General features: G+C 33.6%; 1 protein-coding gene across 2 annotated transcripts in view; it reads right to left on the bottom strand.

Annotated features, from left to right (window-relative positions):
- Window positions 1-13,568, bottom strand: part of LOC146998942 (mechanosensitive cation channel Tmem63-like) — a 43,400-nt gene extending 29,832 nt beyond the window's left edge. For both annotated transcript variants that reach the window (XM_085812036.1, XM_085812037.1), the window contains exons 1-4: window positions 13,114-13,568; window positions 9,333-9,389; window positions 6,004-6,166; window positions 1,389-1,494 (exon numbers count right to left, since the gene is read on the bottom strand). In XM_085812036.1, the coding sequence (XP_085668162.1) occupies window positions 1,389-1,494; window positions 6,004-6,166; window positions 9,333-9,389; window positions 13,114-13,193 (406 nt within the window). In that variant the 5' untranslated portion in view covers window positions 13,194-13,568. The remainder of the gene's footprint in view (window positions 1-1,388; window positions 1,495-6,003; window positions 6,167-9,332; window positions 9,390-13,113) is intronic.
- Window positions 13,569-16,113: the final 2,545 nt, after the last annotated feature.

The following is a 16,113-nucleotide window of genomic DNA, read 5'->3' as shown; positions in this document are numbered from 1 at the left end:
GTTGTTATGTTCTCGCTAAGTTTTTTATGCCTTCAGTTAATCTGCGTGCATTATCTGTACAATTATCAGCAATTTAAACGTTTAAGTGGAGCTAAACCTAACAAGGCCACCCTTGGTTTACGTATGAAACTCATAGAGGAATAGTGAATTAAATCAGTTGGTACAGACTTCAGTGTCTTTTTGCCCAGTGGAACTAAATGTTAACTTTCAGTTTTGTGCACATAAAATTTTATCTTTCTGCCCGGTGACCGAATTGTTTGTTTTTGCGTAGAAACTCTGATTTTAAGCGTAAAAATTGTTTTTCTTAACTTTTTTAACTGCATTTGATGTTAGAGGTTTTTCTATATTTTGCAAATTTTAATGAAGATGCTTTGAGTTTTTATGCATTTTTGCCTAGAAGTGAGAACTGAATTAATTGAATGAGATATATATCTCTAATAAAACTCGAGTAAATAAGAGTTTAAATGAAGTGCAGCAAAAAATGTGTATAATTTATTCTGTACGAGGAAATCATGTGGTATACACATCGATATTTTAAGGGGGCTCATACACCTTAAACCCCTTATGATCTTCGAACATGTGACTGTTGCAAGAATTGAGATAACTTATTTATTACTTAGTAAGCAATTACTTCCAACTTTTTATTGCTCACTACATAATATAGCTACTTTCTGAAATCGTAATCAGAAAGTTTGTTTTGCCACAAATATTTTTATAACTTAATCCGCTTTGTGACAAAATGTTTCGTCATGTTTCCACCTTGCGCGCACAGTTTAAAATTATCTGTTGCATTATTTAATTCCATAGTTTATATATAGCTTTTATAACATTTGGAAACTACTGTAAACCAAAAAAACTGAGAATTTCATGTTAATTTTTTATTTTATTTGGAGTCGAGTTTATAAAATGTATTTTATTAAAAATATCTGTAATATTTTCGTGCATAAAATTTTTCAATCGTAAAATATTCATCAGATTGTTGGTTCAGTTAGAAAATAGTGCCCATATAAAGAATTCCATCCAATTTCAAGTATGTACCATTAGCCATTTTTAAAATATCATGCGCGCAATGTGGAAAAATGACGAAAAATTTTGTCACAAATTCGATTAAATTACAAAAACATTTGTGGCAACACAAACTTTCTGGTTACTAGTTTCCAAAGCAGCTATATTATGTAGTCAGCTGTAAAAAGTTGGAGGTTATTACTTCCAAAAATAAATAAAATATCACAATTCTTGCAACAGTCACATAATTCGAAGCTCATAAGGGGTTTAAGGTGTATGAGCCCCCTTAAAAGAGCAGAGAACAGGAAATATCTCTGTTCTTTCCTGAAATCCTTGTTTTCCCTTCAAATTTCAAAAGGAAAAATGTCTGAATATATACTTACCGAAAGGTGTTATCACTGGACATGAGAAGCTAAAGAATGAAACTAAAGTGAAAATGAGCAGTATTCTCGAATACTGGATCCCGTAGGCGAATTCTATTATCAAATCCTAAAAATTAAAATAGCATAGTATTAAACTGGAAGCAGCCTATAATATGAAAGTATTTAAAGTGCATTATGTAAAATATATGTTAAATATATAATACTCGCAAACAAAGGCTAGAATAATTTTTTGCATAATAATTGAAGAAAATCGAAAAATTGTTTTGAAGAAGATATAAGTAACAAAATTCATCTTCCGTTTAGTGAAAATTTTTATTGAGAAAACTCAGCCCATTTTAAGAAAAAAAGTGGCTAGTCTTTTTAATATCATGAATCCTTCACTTTAGTTCACAGCTAAATGAAATTGGCATTTGCCAAAGTACTTATAGTGATATATTACTTTCATAATTAAGATCCATTTTAGTTAAGTGTTATTAAAAGCGTTTTCGTTTTTCAAATTATCTAGTTCTTAAGGGGATTAGAATGGCATGTTTTACTTAAATTATAATTTGTGAATTAACGTATATGCATTAGTTTGTGGGGAAAATGCTCTTATAGACAGATCTAAAATCCTTAAGAATCAGGGCTGTGTTTCAGTGCATTCTAAAAATGGGTAATTTTGTATGATTCGCTAAAAGGCCTCATTTTAAATTTTCTCGTCACATCCATTCTCATACATATTAGGTATTTTCCGCAGACGATAAACGAGATGTGTAAATAAGATATAGATAAAAGAACATGGAATTAATGTGATTGGTTCATTTTTGTTGGAATGAGGACATATTTTAAAGACCAAAATTTTCTTGCTTACCGAATTACAAGATTTGTTTACAAAAACTCTTACAATGGCTTCAGTCAGTGTTGATGGACCAAGATGTTTTAGAGTCGTACAAGGTAAGCTGCAGTTAAATTTTAATTGTAGATATTTTACATTAAGTGAAAGAAAAACCGTTAATCATCTACACTCATGTCCATAAATTAAGGATAATGCAAAATCAAACAAAGGAAGAGTTAAAAGCAAAACAAATTTGACTTATTTGTAAAGCTTATTTATTAAACAAAAGGTAAAGAGCAAAACAAAGATGCTATATGTTTGATATTATTAAAAAAATTAGCGATTTTTTCTCCCTGGAGGAAATTACAAAAAAAAAAAACCTGTTTACAAAAAACCAATATTACATGGTTGGTATGATTGTTAATACATCTCCCAGACGATGCAATACAGTCCGTACAACGCCTAGGCATGCTTAGTATCAAATTATAGATTTGATCTTGGGGGATATTACACCACTCAAAAAGCAATGCTCTCCGAAGTTCCGGTAGACATGTAGGAGGAGGTTGACGGGCTGCAACTCATCGGCCAAGCATGTCCCACACGTGCTCTGCTGGATTCAAGTCCGGTGAGAATGCTGGCCAGTCCATACGGGTGATATCCTCCGATTGAAGGCATTCGCTTAAGATGTTTGCACGGTGAAGACGGGCGTTGTCATCCATAAACACAAATTGTGCGCCCATGGCGCCCCGAAACAAACGTACATGTTGTTCCAGAATGACGTTCTGATAGATTTGGTTTGTCATGGTTCCAATTTGAACATGCAGGTCAGTTCTGGAACACAGAATCATTCCACCCCAAACGAGCACTCCTGCACCACCGTAACGGTGTCGTTCAATGATGTTTTCTTGGTGGTAACGGGTACCTGGAGCTCTCCATATGAAAGTCTGGAGAGAATCAGACTGCAAGCTAAACCTGGACTCGTCGGAAAACATCACACAAGCCCACTGTTGCGGTGTCCACAATGCATGCTCTCTACTCCAGGCTAACCGCAGGCGACAGTGAGTTGCAGTAAGTGGAACGCATCTGACAGGTCTAGTAATATATAGACCAATCTGCCCTAAGCGTTTGTACACGGTCTGCCTTGAAATTGTCGTACCAGTGGCTGAAGAGAGCTGACGAGACAGGTCTGAGACTGTGCTCTGCCTGTTTCTTTTGGTAGTAACTGCCAAATACCGGTCCTCATTCGGCGTTGTACCTCTGTGGCGACCTGTGCTGTAACGTCTACTCACATTACCATCATCTTGGCATCGTTGCCAAAGCCTGGAGATGACACTCTGGGCAATTCCAAGTTCGTCTGATACTTCCAGTTGGGTACGCCCACATTCCGGACGGCCGATAATTCTACCACGTAAAAAATCATCCAAATGCGTCCTTTGTGTCATAACTATTCGGTTATTGCACTGAAATGCTTATAAAGCGCCTGCGAACAATTTTGCTGCTTTGCCTGTATTCCTCATATATCACTCTCTCTTTCACTCTCGTCATTGTGACGTATCATCGGTGTCATCTGGTTATTTCCTGAAATTTGCATATGATTCTTGAAGATGTGTGTAGTGATTTTACAGGTGATATATTTATTTTAGAGTTCGATTTTCGCGTGACTCCGAATTATCCTTAATTTATGGAAATGAGTGTAGTATTTAAATAATTTGCCATTACATAGAACTTTTAAAGACGTACTGAAATTTCTTTTTGAACTTTTTATATTTTAATTGAATTAGAATTCTTTTCTTCGTCTCTTTCAAATCAATCATAATCGAGGTGGAATTCATAATAAAAATTGCTAAAGGAATTTAAATAAACTCAGGTCCTTTCTAAGAAAAAGTTCCAAATTGACGTATATTAAGTCTTAATAATAATCGCTCAAACTAATGGTAAATGGAAAAATTAATTTTGAATCGAATTAAAAGTCACTTTTCATTTAGGTTACAATATACTGTGATGTTAATTTGGGGAATTTAATCAACTACATGCATTGCCTCTTATTTCCATCATTTATGCATGTTGAACATTTTGAGAACACAATTATTTCAGTTCGAATTTATTCTAGAAAGTTTACTCACAAAATTTCATAGATAGCTATTATAATGGATAAATAAAATAATATATACGTATAAATAATGATAATTATGTTAGCATAAGAAAATTTAAAGTAAATTTTAGAATTTGCGATTTTTGTTTTTGCAAAGAAAATTTCTGTTACTTATTTAAATTAAATAGTTCTTATTACATCAAAAGTTTTTCTTTCTTTTGAATGTAAAACTTTTTATATTTACTTATTATTAGTCCAAAGGGGCAATTTTTTCAGATGGACTTTTAATTTCGTTTTGGCGCTTTTCGTCGATTCACGATAAGCGTTGTTTGACTTTTCAAACTGTTGCCACCAACATGTATTAAACTCATGAGATGTGTAATCAGAAATATTCAATATTTTTATGAAATTAAACTAGCTTTGCTCGTTAAAATCGTTATATACTTTTCTATTTTTATGATAACTATTTAGGCGGTTGACAGAGCGAGCGGCGATTTTTTAGTGAAATAATATAGTGAATATCAAAGCATGTATGCAACCTCTAACATTCTATGGAGAATTCTAAAGATGTACTGTTTTTAAATATTTTGTGATTTTGCTGCTGAAAGGAATTTTATGTGACATAAATGCAAAGAAATTAATATTTAGTAAATAAAATCAACACATAAGAAGTTAACAATAAAAAGACAAGAATTTGTTTCTTAGTCATCTTACTAAGAAAATTGACTATTGTTATTGTGAACTGAGAAAAGACTGAAAAAAATATTAAACTTTATGCCAACACTTGACATTGCATCGGGAATGATAAGCATATACTACTATGCAGCTTTTAAAAATTTTGTGATTTAGTTATTGAATTGTATGTGGCGTAAATGTGAAACAAACGCTGCTAAATAAAGCTAAAAAGAAAATAAGGCTAAAAAGAAAAAAAATGGTAGATGCAGTGAGTACAAGAACAGACTGTTAGCGAGAGCGTAAAAAACGTTAACAAACCCATTTGGGCAAACATTAAAATGTGGAACATTTAAGATTTTTTTTTTTTTTTTAAATTTCTTCCCCGGAATAATTCATTATAACAGAATTAAAGTTCTTATCATAAATAACTAATTAAATACTTGAAACTATATTAGAATAAAGCCTTTTAAGGAAATTAAGAGTGTTTTGTTGTAAAATTTTATTGAATTCAATCGAAGGTTTCCTATGATTTTAGAGAATAAATTTTCCTGTTCCAAGAAATGTAACGAAGAGTCATCTCCTCGAAGAAACAAAATAAATTTGTAATTTTGTCAAATTTTAGAAATGAAATTAAGTTTGGTTTCATTTATGTGACTATGGCAATAGCCTCGAGGGCTATGTGCCTAAAGGAAGGGATGCCTTCGTGGAAGACTTCCTAAGAGAAACTGGCTCGTATACACGTTACATATGGGGGAAACCACGAAATCGCACATGCATTCATCCCGTTCGCGGGATTCGAACCTCCGACCGAACTACCAGTGTTCATCGACTTTACCGCTCAGCCACTGGTGAGCCAGTCAATGAAATTTAGTACAACGATTCAGTAAAATTTGCAGTTTGAAGAGCAAATTCTTGAATCAAATTTTCGCAGGCTGTGAAAGAGAACTCTTCTTAAACTTCAAGGCTTTGAAGATATTAAGCATTCTAAAAATGGATTCATAAGAAATTCGTTCTTAATACGTGAAAATACTTACTTTTCTAAGAGTCACATTTTCAGCTTCTGACTTGGAAACGAATGACTGATAAATTAAGAAAAGAGCATCTGGTATTCGTATCAATTCAAAGACACAACCAATAAATAAGGCGGTTATGACATAACCCACGAAGAAAGCTCCATTGTCCGGCAAAAATACGCAACTAGAAATAAGTTATTTTACATGTATTTATTATTTCTAAAACTGAAGATAGTATTGCTTTAATTTTATCAACTATGATTTAATAATTAACTAGCATGGATAGTGTCAAACAGGGAATTCAACTTGCTACATAAAAAGATTTAACTTCATGATCCATAAATATAAATGCAGGGATACACAACTATTTCTTTTTTTTTTTTAACAATTTTCTTTCCTCTAAATTTTTAGACTTTTATTATTAAGACAAAAAGTGCCCCGGATGGAATTTATTGCTGATGGGTCTTATCGTACTTCTCTGACCTAATTAGAACTAGTTCAAGAATTTCACCGTGGCAAAGAGCATAAGAGTGCGTTAGCATGGACCTTGAGTCCCATGTTCTTTGGCGAAAATATGACATTGTCCAGCTTGGCCCCAGTTTTGATGGAATTTTGTCTCTCAGACCATCCCGCGGGAGACGGTCCAAGAGTCTCTATCTGTCTGCTCTTAGTCAGACCACTCGGAGGATTCTTTTTGGCTTTCCATGCATTCTGACTGCTGCCATGTCGCACAGACGTTTAAAAACATCCACGCATTCTCCGGGAATCGAATCCAAACTCAGTAATTATTATACTGAGAAAGGTGGGAAACTTATCGTAAAGTCTACAAATGCACGTTACCTTGGCGCTCTTTGACTCTGCGTAATTCAGTGATCAAAATGTAATTATACCATAGCTGTTAAAAGTAAAATTTAAATAGCGTAATACAGTAAATTACTGAAAAATGTATGCATATTTATCAGGAATTTCCGAGTTCTTTCCTGAGCATTCTTGTTGTGTAAATAGCTAGCATTGAAACATGAGTAATACAGTAAATTACTAAAAAACATCTATTATATTTTTTAGGTGTTACTAAAGTCTCTCGTGCGTATTCTTACGATGTGAGTGGCTAGCATGTCCAACTAGCATTCAAACATCCGTAATACAATAAATTACTAAAACATCTATGTATATTATCAGTACATTTATTTGTGTATATTTATCAGTATATATATTATGTATATTTACTAAATCAGCTGTGTATATTTAGTAAATTCTCTTGTGCATTCTTGTGAAATGAATGGCCAGCATGTCCAGCTAGCACTGAAACACTCGTAATACAGTAAATTACTAAAACATATATATATATATATATATATATATCAGGAATCACTGCATTCTCTCCTGTGTACTCTTGTGTCTGCAGTGGCGTAGCTAGGGTGGGGCAAGGGGGGCATCTGTCCCCGGGCGCAGCATCCAAGGGGCGCCAAATTGATGCTACGAAATTTTTAATTCATTAAAAATTTCGTAGCTTCCATTTCTTATATTTTCTTATAATTAATATATTTAATTTCTTATAATTATTTCCATTTCTTATATTTCTTATATATTATTTCTTAAATTTCGTAGCTTCCATTCCAAATATCCATGGAACGAATCCATCCAGATTTGATTTGGTCACGGTTGAGATTTAATGTTTCCTGGTCCGAAATCACACACATTTTGTACGCCTACATTTAATCTAACACATTTAATGAACATCATATTAAATTGATAAATGATTGTTATCAGCAAGGTATGAAAACAAAATAGCAATATGGAACATGATAAATACTGATATAAAATCTTCCACTGTACTTATTCGATATTATACTATGCAGCTAGATTTAATTGACGTTTTTGTGATACTTTCCTACTTTTTAGATTAAAACACGTAACAGGGGACATGCGGTCTGACGGACCGCGCCACATGTTCCTCCCATCAGCCCTATTGCATGCTTTGTCCAAGTGAATGGATTCTTCCCCTAGCTTCACGTTTCGTGACCTTCTTTCTGGCCCCTTTTTATCGGAATGCTTTGGCAAGTGTATCTGTTGAAATTCTTCTAGAGCGGTCTGTGAGACCTCACCTCCCTCTCAGTGTTACAATTTTCGGCGTAGTGAACACATGGCTCTGAAGTTAGGTCCGCGGAGATTCACTTATCCTTCTGATCCCCGTTATGCAGAAGAACTGAAAAAAATTCTAGACGAAGTTGGAAGTGATTTTAGTGAAGAAGATGACTGTGAAGAAAATTTCTGCGAAAAAAGGCGAGCAGTGGTTTTGATGTCATCATTGCATCATTCGATAGAAACAGACTCGGAAACACAGAAACCTGAAATAATTGCTTTTTATAACAGAATCAAAGGTGGTGTTGATGCTTTAGATGAAAAATGTTCTGTCCATTCCTGTAGTAGGAGAACAACGCGTTGGCCTATGGCTCTTTTCTACCGGTTAGTAGATATGAGTACAGTAAACGCATACATTTTGCACCAAGGTTATAATCAAAACCCTGTTATGACCAGAATGGTGTTTTCGAAAGAATTAGCGAGAGAATTAGTCCAACCACTACTACACACGAGAGGGAAAAATCCAAGAATAAATCGAGAATTGCGCCTGACGATAAAGCGGATTTTAGGAAAAGAAGCTGAGTCTAAGGATGTGGAGCAGTAAAACAAAAGAAGCAAAATTAAAATCAAGGAAAACATGTCGTCTGTGCCCCCCAAGCAGGAAAAGAAAGACAGTATATTTATGTTTATCTTGCCAAGACCCTGTTTGTTTGGAATGCACGCAAAAGTTATGCAATGAATATGCTAAAGAAGACGAAAACTAAATTGTTTACTATCAGAAAATCAGTGAGATACTGATATTTTAGGTACTGTCAAAATTTTTTTGTATTGGGCTATATACAATTAATTTTCTGATGTTAAAATTTGCTTTGAATATTAACTAATATAGATAAAATAGTTAATTCAAAATAGATGCATTCTTATTTTTAGTTTTATAGAATTTAGTGCAGCATATGATTTTCATCGAAAAATTTGAGGCTATGGGGAAATTTTCTGGGAAAACTTTAATTTCACTTTAAAGTGTAAAAACATATTTTCTTTTCAGAGTAAAATGTTTAAAGAACATCTAAGTGAACTATCATGATGATATTTTAATTAGACGATTTTTAAAAAAATTATTATAATGCGCGGTCTCTGAGACCGCACGTCCCCTGCTATGTTCAACTTTTTCACCTCCCCTGTTACGGGTTAAAATACATCTCACCTCAAAGCTGTATCATCATCAACTGTGAATAAAATGTAATGTCATTAAAAAGAACTAAACTTACCCCCAACTGTATTTCGTATTATCTTCAGATACAGTCCATAAGATGAAAGCACTTAGACTGCGGGACGAAACCAAATAAATCAATAAATAAAAATTAGTATCTGAAAGCTTCAAACTGCACTATAATTTCTCAAAGAAGTAGTCATCAGCAAAAATTTTAAATTATGATATATATAAGGAAGTTCAAAATTTATATGTCCATTTTCTTTATAAAAATGCTAGCTATAGTCTTCAGCTCAAACAGCTAAATCTTTTCTGTTGAATAATATTAACACACACTTAAATAGTACTTCTATTTTAATAACACTCAACAATTATTTCAAAAAAAAAAAAAAAAAAGAAATTTTAACTTAAAATAGTAAAAAGTGAAATTACGGTTTGAACAAAATTAAAAGCAAGAAATATTAAAAAGGACTTTTCATTCTGAATGTTTCTACACATACTGGCCAATAAATTAGAAACCCAAGATTTTGTTGGACCACCTTTTCGCAAGAATAACTGCTCTGATTCATTGGGCCATCGAGTCCGCATGGTTCGGGAGTGCATTTACTTCCAGAGAATTCCATGCATCGGCTATGCAGCTTTTTAGATCTTGTAAGTCTATGAAACATCCGTCACCATCAGCGTAAAAAGGCAACATCGTAGAGTGCACTTGATCTGCCAGTATATCTAGATATCCCATGGCTGTTTGTTTATTCTCGAAGAACACCAGAACACCACTTGCACGCCGGCAGAACATGCCCCATATCACGATACTCCCACCAGATTCTTGCACAGTGCGAGTAAGGCAAGACGAGTTCATGGATTCATGAGATTCTCGCCAAATTCAACGTCTTCCATCAGTGCAAAATAAGGTGTAGCGTGATTCATACGGGTTACAGCCGAAAACATCGCGGACGAAAACGTCGCAGAGAAAACAACGCAAGGCGAAAACGTCGTGCTAGAAAGCATCGTGGGAGAAAACATCGCAAAGAGAAAACATGGCAGTTCTAAAACATCGTGGTACAAAACATCGTCGTCCAAAATATCGTGGTAAAAATAAAGAATCTACAAGTCATCGCATGACGATAACATCGAAGACATGCTTTTTTCAGGCTTTAATAACTGTAAATGGATATTCCCATAATGATTTGTGAGCGCAAGATGGAAAGAAGGATAATTTTTACTTTCATATTTTTTATTAACTAATAAATTTTGCTGAACAAGTAAAAAGGAAACTTAAACATAGAAAATTAATGCAACTTATAGCACTTAATAGAATTTTAAACCGACATAGTTAGCTAACGAAGGTCAATAATAAATCATTTTTTATGAAATTTTTACTGGTAATTTTTCATGAAAAGTATAATCTATAAGTTACATTTAATTTTCTATGCTTAAGTTTCCTTCTTACATTTTCAGCAAAAATTTATTAGTTAATAAAAATATGTGAAAGTAAAAATTATCCTTTGTTCCATCTTGCGCTCGCAAATCATTATGGGAATATTTATTTACAATTATTAAAATCTAAAAAAAGCTTGTCTGCGATATTATCGTCATGCGATGATTTGTAGATACTTTATCTTTTACCACGATATTTTCGACAACGATGTTTTTAAACTGCGAAGTTTTTGAACCGCTTTATTTTCGACGTCGATGTTTTGTACTATGATGTTTTGTATCACGACATTTTCGCCCTGCGTTGTTTTCTCCGCGAGGTTTTCGTCCGCGATGTTTTTGCAGCGATGTTATCGGCGGACACCATTCATACGACCACATTACCCGTTTCCAATCCTCAGATGTCCAGAATCTTCTTTCCCGACATCATTGCAAACGAATTTTTGCATATCGGGTAGAAATGAGTGGTTTTTTTCACAGGCACCCGACTATGCATTTCTATCCTCTGCGCATGGTTCGAGTTGAAATCTGTTGGGAAGAGCCTTGGTTGATGATCTGTGAAGATCTCTGTAGGTTCTGATTCCAACATTTGGAAACCTTTGATATGGCTGCTTTTGAGAACCCAGTGAGATTTGCTGTCTTCGAAATCGAGGCCACTGATAAACTGCACCAACAATAAGCCGTTTTTCAAATGATTGAAAGATCTGCCGTTTTTCTCCTTATGCTTTATTCATCGTGAAAATCACTCTTACATATTACTGATCCTAGCATTCTAACTGCGTGTAAAAACGTCATAAAAACAACTTGCATAAAAACACGTCATAAAACGTCATAAAAACCACGTCATAAAAACAACTTGCATACTTCATCCCTAGCGCTCATTCAAATGAAAATCTCAAAGGTTTTTTTAATTCATTGGCCAGTGTGTGTATATCCCAACTATTATATTTAATTTTTAATGCAGATGCTAGTGCACACAAGAAGCAGAATTAGAAAATTTTGTATTTTCATTTCCTATTTATTTACATATCTTTATTATTATACACACACACGACTCTTTATATAATATGTGATTAAGGCATTCGAAGTTGCGAGTTCGTTTTTGCGAAAATGCTGTTAATGTTACTTCTCACTTTAGAAATGGTTTAAAACATAGGTAACAACAAATCACATTGAACACGTCTTGAATGAAACAGAAGGGCCCGTGAATCTGAAGCAAAGTCGAGTGACACTTAGAGACAAGGAAAAGATAAAAGAAGATGATTCTTAAAGACAGCTATCTGATACTTTTATGGAAAGTAATTTAGTATCCAAATAACAGCATCTTCCTGAATCGAGCAGAACCCAAATATCGGGAGTCCAAGATGTCTTGTGTAATTTTCAGTTGCTGTCTGTGATACATGTAACCTTTTTGCAATCTCTTGCACAGTTACATGACGCGTAAGTTCAATTATGGCTTTAATTTTGTCGTCATCAACTTCAGAAGATCAGCCATAACGTTGGTCCTCTTCAAGTGAAAAAGCTCTTGAGTAAAATTTTTTAAACCAATTCTGGCATATGCGTTTTGTTAAGCAATCAATACCATAAACTCCGCATGTCTAATTCTGAGCCTCAGAAGCTTTGTTGCCTTTAGGAAAATAAAAATTCTGACGTGGATACCACATGACTTCTTTATACCATCTGTTAAATTATACACATTTTTTGCTGCATTTCCTTTAAACTTATTTCCTCGAATTTAATTGGAGATATATTTCTCATTTAATTATTATCACTTCTCACTTCACGGCAAGACAAAAATATATGAAAACTCAAAATATCTTCGTTAAATATTAACAAATATGACGTACACACACGTTACGTACGTACGTACACACGTCACGAAAAAAATTTCTTCTGAATCCATTTTACAATCCGTTTTGGAAAAAAGAGTCCTTTATTCTCCTTTACGTACAGTTCTTTACGTGCAGATGTAAGATTAAGATTGACAGTAAACTAACATTCGCAAGGAAAAATACACAAAATTTTTTTCTATAGCAACATAAAAGTATCAGCTGCAAAATCTCAAAAGAAAGAAAAATTATAAGATTGATAGAAGAATAACAAATCAAAGTCCATCTATTTGTGCAAACCGAAATTACTTTCTTGCCAAATCAATAGGTACTTACTTACCAGAAACCCTGTATTTCTAAGTTTTGAACTTAGTAACACATCTTACTTCAAAATATGTTATTGTTAAACCAGCTGAGCGTGCAGATAACGCGCTAGGTTCACAATCAAAATATTCGATTTATTTAAAATTTTAATTATATGTTTAATTAATTATATTAATTACATAATTAATTAATTATATGTTTTGGAATTTCGCAAGCATTTTATTTTCAGTTATTATTGTTGTAATACTTTACCTGGTTAACCCAAGAGAGGGAAGAACTACGACAGTCAGTACCAAAAAGGAAAATGTTTTCTTCATTATCGATCTGCACATGGCGGATCTGTTAAACAAAATAATAAAAATAAATAAAAAATAAATAAAAAAAAAATCTGAAATGTTTCAGATTTTAAATTACGTCCAAAGGGGCGTTTTTTAACATTTTGTGTGTTACTTTTCTTTATTAAATATCATGTTCCTCGCACTTAAACCATAAGATCCAGTGCAACAGCAATATCGCAAAATAGTTTTAAAACGAGCATATCTTTAGAATTTCCGATACAGAGACTCACGCGCTGGAGATAAAAATGTTTTTTCTACACAACGTTGCCATTGCTCGCTTTGAAATCCTTGAGTTTGTTAATCAAAAATTCGTCAAAGTTTTAAAAAATAGGAAATCGATCATAAAACAAATTTCAAATTTCAAATTTGGTCTTCCACATGCTCATATTCGTTGGAGGATTACGTTATTCAAAATTCGATGACTCTATGTACCGTTGTTTTATCACAATACGAGAAATATATATACATTTATGCAGATTTTTCATTATTTAATTTCTTCAAATATAATGCAGGACTCTAACATTTTGTGGCAACAGTTTGAAAAGTGAACCGACATTTATGAGTCCGACGCAAAATGCCAAAACGAAACTAATAGTCCTTCGGGATTCAAATCCCTTTGGACTAAAAAGTTACAAGCAGCATATATTTATTTAAAATGTTGACATTAACGAAAACGTTTCCACATATAATGATGCCACATGCAGTCGCTTGTTTTCTTACCAGACTTATTTTCTTCAACGTCAGAATATGACCTTACATAATAATAATAATTTTAAAGTTTGTCAATGCTATTTTTATTTCATACTAGCCGTCGTCTGGCTTTTAAATGTACAGAAAAACAAACGTTCCCTCTACAAACGTAATATCCAAGTACCTCTCGACAAACGTCCAGTATTCAAGGGAAACATTAAATTCAAAAACTGCAGAGAATTATCGCCCTCATTTTTCGAGTGGCAGCAATGCTGATATCAGCAAAAACGGCAACAGCGATATATCAGCAACAATGGCTGCGTGTTATTATTGCTGATATAATGAGAGAGAATTATCGATTGGTTGCGATTTCATCAAAAAACATAAAGTATAAAAAAAATCTTATTCAAATTTTGAAAAAAATCGCTTCGAGGTGCATTGGCTCTTGTCTAGATGCACCCCTATGCAAATTCTATTAGCTTACGCGCAGCATGAACGAAAGACACCCAGACAGACTCCTCCTTTTATTATAGGTAGAGATTTTGTATAACAAATTTTTATTAACAAACTACGATTTGAAAGCGAACAGTGGCAACACTTTTCGAAATAAAGCAGATTTTTTATATATCTCGGCTGATTAAATTCGTACGAAGATGAGAATGATCGATATGGCTTTCCACGAATTTTTGGAATCCGGGTGGTACTTCTGTCGAAACTCCAAACAAACAAACGAATAGACGTGCACATATTTTAATAGTATAAATTGTTTTTCAGTTTCACCATACGTTTATAATTTTATATAAAACATTACCTAGCATAAAACTCATGATTTTGATATATCCCTGGAATTACACACTTCCACCTAAGATGCACATTTACGATTATCAATAATCATCAGCTTTGAAAGGAGCTCTGTCTGACGCTCTGTCAAAAAACAGATTCAAGTCCTTTGTCTCAATGGATCAAATGGTTCTTTCGCTCAGTGTACAGCATGGTAAGAGCCTTAAAGGTATACTTATTGGGTGCACTGGTTTCAAAGAGTTGCGAGATTTATCTGCATCCCATAAGCCTTTTATAATAATAGAGAGAAGGGTGAGGGAGATGATAAAAGAACTATAACTTTAAGGTGGGTATAGTTATTTTAATATCGTAAATACGATTTAATGAAAAGTTAGTGTTTTTTAAATTGAAAAGAGCAGAAATTCTGAAAAAGTGCTTGAAAGATTAAAAAACCTTTTATATTCAAGACATCCACAAAGTTTTTAATTTCCGATTTTTATAAATTTGGGAGTTCGTTCCATACGTATAAAATCTAGCTGTATATCTAAAATATCCGAGCCGTATAAAAATAACTTAAGTTTATAGGAAATTGAACGCGGCCAAACGGTTCCTTCGTTACACACAGGGTTCGTTATAAAGCGGATTCGTTGTAGCGGGGTTTGACTGTAGTATTTTTTTTCTTTTCACAAATTTCTTTCCTCTGAAATTTCTTTTCTTTCCTGATTAGATAAATATCACGAGAAAGGTTGATTATTATTATAGTGGAAAATTAAATGAATTTATCGTTATGAAAAATGATGCAGCTGAAACTTACAAAGGTAATTTAAGTAGTTATCAGTTATCATAGTACTAAAATGTTCTTGTTTATGATTTTATGCCTATTAACTATATTGTCTTATTATTTTGACAGTACTATCACTTGTACTTTCGTCGGCTCCCACCAGGATGAAAATTAATTAATGTGTTCAGTTCGTGTCTAAGTCCGTGCCGTTCATCACTGGGTTGCCGTTTTTACCATGCTATGATTTTATTAGTGTAAATACACTACAATACACAATAATACGACACGCATAGGCTACTTCATAAATGAATGATACCTCACGTATTCACCAAGGTAATCACCATTTTTGTCAATACACCATTTCTGCCAGCGTTCAGATAGGAGTTCAGTGCCTGTTCTGCAGAAATGTTATGGCTTCGAGTTGTAGAAATCTGTTAGTCAGTTTGATAAGAGAAGCTTGCTCATGAAACTCTTGTTCCTGAATGTTGTTGGAAAGAGACCGGAAAAGATGGTAATCAGAAGGATTACCATCATTTTCTCTGCTTGACACTGTGTACTGATTAGCCTTGTAAATGGCCAAAGGGACCCGTTAAAGACTTACAAGCTGTTGGCAACAAACTCCAAACTGAAGAGAAAAAAAAATTAACAACGAAAAACGAAGGC

This window comes from Stegodyphus dumicola, chromosome 2 (assembly GCF_044657685.1).
Source record: "Stegodyphus dumicola isolate Sdum_Otavi_A_Nest chromosome 2, ASM4465768v1".
In the NCBI taxonomy this organism is placed as follows: Eukaryota; Metazoa; Arthropoda; class Arachnida; order Araneae; family Eresidae; genus Stegodyphus; species Stegodyphus dumicola.
This window is presented reverse-complemented; position numbering and strand designations above follow the sequence as displayed.